This window comes from Arachis stenosperma, chromosome 3, assembly GCF_014773155.1.
Source record: "Arachis stenosperma cultivar V10309 chromosome 3, arast.V10309.gnm1.PFL2, whole genome shotgun sequence".
Lineage (NCBI taxonomy): Eukaryota > Viridiplantae > Streptophyta > Magnoliopsida > Fabales > Fabaceae > Arachis > Arachis stenosperma.
The window spans coordinates 48,978,513-48,989,282 of NC_080379.1; the positions used below are offsets into that span (position 1 = coordinate 48,978,513).

At 33.3% G+C, this 10,770-nt stretch overlaps 1 protein-coding gene and 1 pseudogene across 1 annotated transcript; one reads left to right on the forward strand and one right to left on the reverse strand.

Annotated features, from left to right (window-relative positions):
• The first annotated feature begins 307 nt into the window (after positions 1-307).
• Positions 308-2,484, forward strand: LOC130966071 (protein OBERON 3-like; annotated as a pseudogene).
• A 3,337-nt stretch (positions 2,485-5,821) lies between these two features.
• On the reverse strand, positions 5,822-9,781 carry LOC130967346 (glycerophosphocholine acyltransferase 1-like). Its single transcript, XM_057892158.1, has 8 exons — positions 9,506-9,781; positions 9,339-9,407; positions 9,206-9,263; positions 8,753-8,853; positions 8,024-8,119; positions 7,838-7,931; positions 6,470-6,695; positions 5,822-6,372 (listed from the first exon to the last, which is right to left on the reverse strand). Exons 1-8 carry the CDS (start codon positions 9,587-9,589, stop codon positions 6,060-6,062), a joined length of 1,041 nt encoding a protein of 346 aa, XP_057748141.1. The 5' UTR covers positions 9,590-9,781; the 3' UTR covers positions 5,822-6,059.
• Positions 9,782-10,770: the final 989 nt, after the last annotated feature.

Below are 10,770 nucleotides of genomic sequence, written 5' to 3' on the forward strand. Positions count from 1 at the left end.
TTCATAGAATATTAAACAGTTTTGGTGGGGCAACGGGATGAGAAACGGAAGATAGTATAGGTTAGTTGGAGCAAGATGATCAAGCCTAAAAGGAGGGAGGATTAGGTTTTAAGGACTTGAACGCTCAAAATTTAGCGTTGTGAGAAAATAATTTTGGAGATTAACTACCAATCCTAACTCTCAGCTCTGTTGTATACTTAAAGGAAAATACTTCCGATATAATTCACCACTAACAATTCAAAAGGGGGTTCACTGGTCCTGGAGATGGCAAAGTCTATTAGAAAATTGCAAGGTAGTGGAAAAAGAAATGCGTTGGAGTATTGGGTCTGGGGAAAAGGTTAGCATTTGGCAAGACCCATGGTTTCCCCTTTACCCATTTCAGATTACTACCAATAACAATCTGAATACAGATATATCGAATTAAGAACTTACTAACGGTAGAACGCAGGTGGAATCATGACATGATTAATGCTGCTTTTGCCTTAGAAATTGCTTCTCGAATCCTGGCTACATCTGTGAACAATGAAGGCAGAAACAATAATATGGTCCTAGAACAAGAAACATCAATATGATGTAACATCAGGTTACTTAATGGCCTATGGGTTTTCACATGCCTCAATCAAGTATTTCCCCCAAATTATGCATAATACAACCATATGAAAGAGAATTTAAGGCCTAAAAAGTCCTTCAAAAATCAAAATATTTGTTTGGAAAGCGTTGCATGAAAAGCAACCAGGGTTGAGTTTGATTCATTAAAGGTTTCCTTCGACCTCCCTGCCGTCTCCGTTGCGGAAATAAAGCAGAATCAATAAACCACTGTCGTTAATGATGTGGCCCAATTGGAGATGTCTATAGAATGTCACCCCTTGTGGCACTTCCTATCCAACAATAGTTTTGTATAACTGAAGAGAAGAAAAAAATAAGAGAAAAGGACAAATAGGTCTCTGACCTTTTACCCCGCAGATATTTTTGTCCATGACCATTAGAAAATACTTTTAAGTCCCTGGCATCCTTAAAAGTTCTACGGATCAGTTCCTCCATCCAAAAGTCACCGTCAGGCCCACCACAAAAGGCTGATGTGGCTCCCCCTCTGCTTACCTGGTATCACGGCTGCCCACGTGGCACGTTAGTGGGATGGAGCTTTTGAAAAATGGACACAAAAGTCCCTGTCGCTCAATGCGACATCATTTTGTGTGCTGCCCTAATCCTTAAAGCCCACAAGCAGCAGCATGGTTGGTGGTGCCAGCTCAGGATTGCAAGAACTCACCCTCAGCTACCTCTGTGATGCACAAGGGCTGGGTCTTGCTGCCGATAAGGATATTCCTATTCTTGGTAAGAGCTTATTACTGAATAATCATTCTTTAGAAAAAGGTGTTAGCCACAAGGGCAAAGAGATTCTTGTTTCTGAGAATTCAAATCATTTTGATGTTGGTAAATTTGTTGAAAGAGATTTCTTGAGCCTGAGTGATGCCAAAGAGAATAACTCCTCAAAGCGATCAGTTGAGGAAGAAGAAGAGGAGCAAGAGAGTAATAGGGAGAAGAAGCCACGACTTGAGACACTGAATCTCTCTCTTGCTTTTCCTGATGTCTCATTCTCTCTCACCACTTCAAACGCCATACAAAACGGTGCTGATCAGCAACAACCACAACCCCTTCGGCCTAAACCTAGCAGGCTCTCAACTACAACATGGTCTAATAATGATTGCACAGCTACAACTTCTTTATCTTACTCTTACTCTCACCCTTTCTCACACAACTCAAGTTGCTCGCTTACCCGCAATTCAACTGATAATTTTGACTACTCTGTGAGTAAGGATGACCAAATTGGAATTGTGGGGAGGGGACTAACGGTTCTTTTCATAGTAGGTTCAAGCCAATTGGAGATGGGGTTGGTTTTTCCAATCATGGTGGTGGTATTAGCTCCTTTATGCAGGGAAATAACCAGTTTAAGAGTACTAGTTTGGATAATCATTCCTTTTTCCCTTCTGAATTGCCTGCTAGACCAAGATTTAAAACTCAATCTAGGGACTCAATGGGAAGGAATTCAGAGAATGTGAGAATCTTGGAAGGGTTAGATGGTGGGGGAAGATGAAGAAGCTCTTAAGGCCTGAGAGGATCCTGAGGGGAGTTGTTTCTGAGTCTGTTTCCGCCGCAGCATTGATGATTCAGGAGCTTGCTGATGAAGTCATAGCTTCAACCAAGAAATACCTAAAGAATCTCATTGAGAAGCCTGACAAAAAAGATGAATTAGTTAGCCTACAAAGCAGGCTTGAAATGAGATCTGACCTCTCCAAAGAGACTCTTTTGAAGTGCCATAAAGTGCAGTTGGAGATTCTGGTTTTTGTCAAGATGGGGCTTACAAACTTCTTATCTGGTAAAATTCAATTATCTGAGATGGTAGGGGTTTTCTTGTATAGGAGATGTAGGAATGTTAACTGCAAGAGTCTGCTTCCTGTTGCTGCAGACAAAACGACGTCGCATTAAGCGACAGGGATTTTTGTGTCCATTTTTCAAAAGCTCCATCCCACTAACGTGCCACGTGCCACGTGGACAGCCATGATGCCAGGTAAGCAGAGGGGGGAGCCACGTTAGCCTTTTTCGTTCAGTCTGACGGTGGCTTTTGGATGGAGGGACTGATCCGTCCAACTTTTAAGGACGTCAGAGACTCAAAAGTATTTTTCAATGGTCAGGGACAAAAATATCTGTAGGGTAAAAGGTAAGGAACCTATTTGTCATTTTCTCAAAAAAAAAAAAAGAGAGTAAAAAACAGAAAGAAGGAGGGACTTAGTGAGTCACGTGATTCACCCGCTCCCCAACCCCAATTATTTCTTTCTCTTGGAACCCTTCCTTCTCTTCTCAATCTCATTTCTTCTTTCTTCCTCTTCTCTCCTTCTTCTTCATCTCTTCTATATTTTCTTCTTCTTCTTGCAATTACATACTATTATCAAACTCACTTATCTTACTTCCTTTCTTTCTCCTACTCTATCTCTATTTATTCAAAATCTCAGTTTTTCATAACCCCCAAATCAAGAAGTTCATCTTAATGAGTGAAGTCCGATTATTATTGAGGTTTCAAGATAACTCTTTGACTCAATAATTAACTATATTTCTAATTTTTGTCATCTCTATATTTATGGGTATACATAAATCCGAATTAGGGTTATTAATGTTAGAAAATTTGGAGTTTTTGTCAAAGTGAGTAAGATTATGTTAATTGACAATATTAGTAGCTCACAATCATCATCATTGTGGGCGGAAATTAGTTCAGACAAGGGGGCCATGGCCCCCCAAACTTTTATTAAAAAAAGTAGTAATACTTTTTCAAAAAATAAAAAATAGTTAAGTTGGTTCAAATATTTTACTATAACTTAAAATACCAAAATTCAATCTTCATATCTTGTTTTTATTGCACAATAATTTTTAGTTTTAAATATTCAAAACATGTTAGATTTAGACTGAATTGAGTGTATTCGCATTTCGCAACTCTCTATTCAATAAGCAACACTTCCTCTACCTTTGAGTTCAAATATAAAAATTAGGTATTTTTTATTTATATAATTTAATATTATTTTATATTTGACTGTTTGTTTAATTTAATTTTTTATATGATAAAAAATATTAAAATATTCAATAAGTATTTTTTTTACCAAAGATAGGAGACTCGAACCCGCAACCTCTTAATTGAGTATGAAGAGACTATGCCATTTGAGCAATATTCAATAAATATTGATACTATCGTATTTGTATAAATTGATAAAAAAATTTAATAAATATTATAAATTTTAATATTTGTCCTTCTAACTTCTTTTTTACATATTTTACAGGATATATATTCAAATTTTTATATAAAATAATCATAAAAATCAAAGAATTGATGCATTTTTTAAGAGGAAGGTTAATATTTAAGAAGGAGAACATATAACTTTTATAATATCAACACCTATAGATAGTTCTTCTATTTTAATGAATCACGAAAAAAGTGAGATACAACTTTCAAAAGTTCAAAGAGTTGCATCTGATTAGTTTGACCTTAATTTTTTGAAACGAGACCCTCGAAAAAGGTTTCAAATTTGGCAATATTACTCAAATAAGAGAGATAAGATTAGACGAGTTTATCTTAAATGGAGTCCATATAAAAAACATATTGACAATTATTTTCTATCTGCCCCCCTCCCCCCCAAATTTTATTTCAAGCTCTGCCACTGATTGTCATATTTCTAGAGTTGTAAAGTTATTGGACATCATTTGGTAGCTCGTTGGCGCTCAAAGTTGCTTCCGGTTCCTTGGAATCAAGTTGTGAGTGGATATTATTATCAACATTTAAATTGAATCATTAATTTTAGAGTTTGAAAATATTTGATTATTGTGACTTTTGAATTTTTGAAATAAATATTGATTTGTGAAAAATTTATAATTTTATAAAAATAAACACGAGACGATATTTATATATTTTGTAAAGTATACATGTTTTCTTACTTGAGACGATATTTATATATTTTGTAAAGTATACATGTTTTCTTACTTGACTTCATTAAACTTTAATTAAATTTTAGTATGCATTCTTATATATATATATATATATATATATATATATATATATATATATATATATATATATGATTTATTATGAAATTTGGTAATATGTTATAAGAATTAGGGATTTGTTATAAGTGATTCGGTTTAGATTAGTTTGGGTGACTGGAGCCGTCCTAAGTATGTAATATTTGATTTGATTTGACTTTTAGAATGAGAACTCCCATTTCAGTTCATTCCGCTTAATTATTTATTTATTCATTTGCATAATTAATTAAATATGAATTCCTCTTCTTTGGAAAGAAATATAATTTTCAAAGTAAAATTTGTATTGTCTCGTGTGGATTATGGATATAATATTTGCTCACTGAGTTGCAAAACTCACCCTATCATATCCCCATAGTAGATCTTATACATTTCGGTAAACCCCTTTTATTTCCAAAGACTATGTGATATGTAATGGAATTTTCATGCAAAAACTTAGTTTGTCAATACTCCATGATACAGACAGGGTCCTCGTGTGAGTTATGTTATTTTGAATCTCGAATTGTTTAGATAATAATTATGATTTGGTTATGTAAGATATGCATTTAACTATATACTTTAGTTATCAACTTTATATGATACGTATTTTGACATGTTTGGTTGTGGATATAATTGGAATATGTTGTTATTGTCTCTGAAAATGGATATTTATTATTTATAGAAAAATAATATTTATGTCAGTAAAGTACTAAAATTAAAAGAGATTCTATCTATTTTTTTTTTAAAATTTGATAATTTGAAATTGGTGAGAAACTTGTCCCTTGAACGCCAATTATGACTTGGTTGTTCAATTATGACTTGGTTCGGACCATGACAAGTTTGAATCCTTCATGGAGTGATGGCAAGCAGTTCAATCAGCGGTAGCGCAAGGGGCCTCAGCGACAGTGATTACTTTTTGCGACGCTGAAACTGGGGGATTTGGAAAACTCGTAACACTCAGATTTTTGAGAGAGAAAAACTAGATGCGGCAAGAGCATTGGAAATAGCGCTGAAGGTTCATCATAGATTGCATAGCCATAGTAGTTTACTGGATGCTCAATAGAACTCTGCTTTTGTTTCATTCTTCTCAAGCATTTTCTTGTCAGATTATGATGCATTTGGCTCTCTTGGGAGATCCCCAATTTTCTGTCTTTTGGTCCCACTTTTGGACAACTATTGTATTATTTTCTCATAAGTAATACAAATATCTTAACTTTGTAAAAAAAAATAGATAGATCAAAGATACCATGAACTCTGAATAACAAACAAGAAAGCACCTAAACAGATATATACCTTTTGTGTTTTTGCTGAATATCCACTTGAATAAACAAATATGGCATGAGAAAAAAGAGAGAAACTATATACGCATATCCAACATTTCAACCTCAACTTTAATACCTGATTAACAGTAGTGTTATATAGTTCAAACTACGTATACATGAGCTCCTCATGATTCACAACTATCTCAACATGCAAAACTTGCTACCATTTTCCATCACGATCTATGATGAGTTCTCATTTTCATTCTGAACAGCAGGTTGCATTTCTGATTTCTTTTTCTCCTTGAGAATTACCTGCCTAGGCATCACATCTAACAGAAAGCTTGCCCCATTCCACGCAGAAGCGGAGACCTTGAGTATTTGGAACACTACCGATATTTCATACGACAGGAAAATCGGAACAGTCAGTGCCGTGGTTGCCACAGTAAACACGGCTTGAAGAAAAATGAACATTAACAAGCGATTCTGGTCGCCAAGCAAGCCGCTTAAGCGCCACCACAAATTGTTTGCTTTCTTAGCCTTTTTCGAGAGTTCCCTACACAGCAATGAATTCAATAATAAGAATAAAATGTTACCAATCAAACATGAGCACAAAAAAAGATTTAGGGAAGTATGAGAGAGTTGTTAATTACCTGTATGAAGTCATAACTTCAGGATCTCTTGAAAACCTTTGCCGGCGTAAGACATTGACAATAAGATAGTATAGAATTTGCCACAGAGAATAAACCACTAAGGGAACCAGAACCAACCACGTCCAGAGATAGGATTTATCTTCGGCATAAGACCATGTATTTCTCTCTGTCTTCAAGGCCTCCAAGGCCGTTGGGTTCCACCATCGGATGGTAAAGAAAACCAACCCTGGAAATACTTATTGGTTAGAGCCTTAAGAGCCTTAAACAAACCTAAGTTCATTCCAATGATAGCATGTCTCTATTGTTGTGATGTCTATATGAAGAAGTTCAAGCTTCTACACATCAAGAAATATTCAAATAGCAGTTTTTGCAATGTAAATGCAAGATACAGTGATGCATATAAGAATTCATGTAGACATGGTTATATATTTAAAAAAAATGTATGAAGTAGGACAATGAAGCATGGAATGTGAAATGAAGCCTTGAAAATTTCCAAGAACAAGTAGAGAAGTTTCTAAAGAGAAAGGATGAGTGTGAATAGACGAAAAGAAACAGCAAGAATACCATTGAGGATTTGTTCTTTTTGATGCTGTTGTTTAACAATGAGGAGCGGATTATCAAGAATAGAAACATATAAACCAAAATATTTTGCATTTAAGTTAAAAGCAATGTAATTAATAATCATGAGCCAAAAATCCCCTATCGAAATATAGCTGTTAGCAGATAGCACTGTGAAATATAACATAAAGAATGGCAGCAAATGTTATATATATCACCCAGATGCTGAATTAATGGTAACTATGATTACGATAACTATGAAACTTTAACTACACTTTTTTAAGTGTAGCTAAATTAAGGTCACATTATTTTACTACTTGACAACACTTCTTAGTTTGATCACAATTTATTTTCAAATTAAAAAATGTTGCCAAATAATAGAGAAGTGTTACCTTAATCTTAGCTACACTTTTCAAGTATTACCAAAGTTTCATAGCTACCAGAGCCACTATAGAATGCACCCACATACATATAAATTCTACCCACAAACACAAAGTAAATAAAATAAAATAAAGTATAAAATAACCCAGATATTGATACATAGAAAATGGCATATAATTATCTATTAGATGGATAAGGGCAAAAAAAAGGGGTAAGAACAAAAGATTGAGAGATGTATAATAAAAACAAAAACAGAACAAAGGAAACAAGCTGCACTATAGTTTTGTAGTCGTTGTTAAAAAGGCAGCATGCTACATGAGTGTACTGCTGCTAAATGGAACCATGCTAAAGAAGTGTATTGCTGCTATAGCAGTCTTTTGGTGACATAGACTGAAAGAAGAGAGGTATATAAATGAAGATATAATATACCAGGTAAAAGATGGATAAGAACACTGACAATTTTGTCTACGGAACTGAAGACCAAGCTGCAGCGCCAAACAATCAAAGCCCACGCCAGCGGCCCCTGCAATGCAATTGCACTTTGATAAGCTACAACACCAACAAATGAACCAATTTTCTGCCACGATGCCAAATTACCAGCGAGAATGTGCTTACCTCGGCAAACGAAAAGCAAACCAGAAAAAGCTTTTCATTTCTTGGATAAAAAAGAAGGAAAACCAAGAAGATTGTATTGGCATAATAACAAAAATCCTGAAAACACAAGAAGAATTGTGTAACTAATTTTGATTTCTTATGCTTCTATAGTGGCAACTTACAAAATTAATAACTAGATCCCCATGATATTGAGAACATTGAAACAGTGTTCTAATGACTTCAATTAGCAAGGAATTGAAACTCTGATTGAATCCATAAAGCTATCTTCTAATGATTTTGTGGCCCTCTACCTCCTAAACACCATTCTACTCTAGAAATGCATGGGCGTCAGGATACAAATATAAGAGAAACACAAAAATATGTTTAGTGCCAATGAAATGTACAAGACAACGTGTCCCAGAACACATGTTTCCTATATTTTTGTCGCTAAACAGTGGAAACCGAGAGGACACTGTATTTATGTCCTATTTCAACTATCAAACACACCCTGACATTAATAACATCATCTGTATATTTGACAGTTAAACATTACTCTGTTCCATTCCCAACAAATGCCAATACGTGCTACAAATGACAAAATTATTCCTAGGGTAAGAAAAAAGCAAAAGCAGTACTCCAATTCATTCATATTCCTATACTTCAGCTTTGTTCAATGACACTCATATTCATCCTAGAAGCATGCCTAAACATAGAATAAACTTCTAAAGCATATGACTTAAAGTAGCTTACCAGAAGATAGTAATGCCATTTCTTGAACTTATAGTATATCCAGCGAAGAGGAACAAATATGACATAGAATAAACAATACACTAAGGGAACGTCCTGTGGTCCTGATAAAAAAATAAGGAAAGCTAAAAACAATTAAAAAAAATACAATAAAGATCCAAGTAAATGTATTTTTAAAAATTACTATTAGTGTTCATCACACTTCAATCTCTTCCCTTCTTCTAAATGACCATTTATGAGGGCAAAATACAGAAGGTAGTTATTTTTGCTGATTTATGTTACGTGATTGGACGTACATGAAAGGCACGCTCCACTGCACTAGACTATACTATACAAACTGTTATTATCCAGACATCAGTTTAACAAGTCCTTTAATTAATGGATATTTTATATTCCACACATGTTTCGATACCAATTCCAGCATTTAACATTGAGTGAATGAATGAATGAACTTACTTGCCCCAAGGAGGAAGCAAAACCCACCAAAAGAAAGAACCCCCAAAAGATGCGTCACCTGATATCATGAATAGAGAAAGAAAAGCATAAAATACTTAAAAACTCAGAATAAAAAAGAGAAGAAGGCAGGCACCTTGCTGAGGAAGCTTTCGTGTTCTTCGGCCCGTTTGGCGATCATAACGGCTTGTTTGGACAGAACCTCCTTTATTTTGTGCCAAAACCAAAATCAAAGAACATTCAAATTGAGATGATAATAAGAAATAAGAAATAAAAGAAAAAAGAGTATGATAAGTTGATTACCTTGGACCTGTCTCTGAACCTGCGCCTCACCTTCTCAGGTTGGCCATCGCCGTACTGTATGTAATACTCTTCGTTATCTGACATCTTCAATTTCTTTATTCTGATCAAACACAACAACACTCAAAGTTGCTGCAATTAATTTTGAGATTTTATTGCCTTAAATTCTTTCTCTCTCTTTCTCTTTCTCTTGTGTACTTTGTATTTTAAGGAAGACAACCTCTCCTGCACCTCTTTCTTCAAACTCGTTATCATTTTAATGTGCCTGTTTTATGGTATTCATGTAGATTGAAAAAGTTATATTATTAATAATTTAGTCTTCAAATTAAATAAATAAATAAATACGTGTATTCATTAAATACGAGGATAAAATAATTTTATTTTAGAACAATATATCGTATTAATTAATGAATTTAGAATGTTCCATTTACTAACTAAATTAGTTTTGCTTATAGTCTAGATACGTGTGGATTATTTCAGATTGTTGGTAGATAACGGGACCAACTATTAACAGGGTATATAAGAATAAACGAGGCCACAAAATACATGACGAATGGAAATAATGGGAACACGTGGCAATAATGGAAGTGATCTGCTAAATCTTAAGAATATACGTGTCAATACTCAATAGAGTATAAATTAAAGAAACAAATTAAATATGTCAAGTGCCACGTATACATTCAGGTGTACGTAAATTATTGTACATAATAATAATAATAATTTTTTTGGAAATCAATAAAACTAATTAATTTTATAAATAAGTCTAACTAAATACTTTTAACAATTTTTTTACACATTATTTTGGATTAAAGAAATATGAAGGAAAAGAAAATATAGAAAAAAGATGGATGAAAAAACATATATTTTTTTGGTTTGGATGAAAAAAAATTAAGTGAAAAGAAAAGTGATGTGAGACCCCATAAAAATTTTTTCTTTAAAAATAAGAAAAACTAATAAAAAGTATGTAAATAAGGATAAAATTACATATTTATTCTTGATATTTGTTTCTTAAATATAATTAAAAAATTAATGATGTAATCTATAAATAGTTTTTATTATTCTTTTATAAAATTATTTACTTATATTTGTTTAAAAGATATAGATACATCTTTTTATTTATGATATTTAAAAGATAATAAAAAAGATAATTTAAAAAAATTGTTAATAAAAATAATATATTAAAATCTTGAAATCTAATTTGAATAATTTTATTTTTTGAAAAACTAAATTAAATACATTAATAAATTATAATTTATATATAATATAGA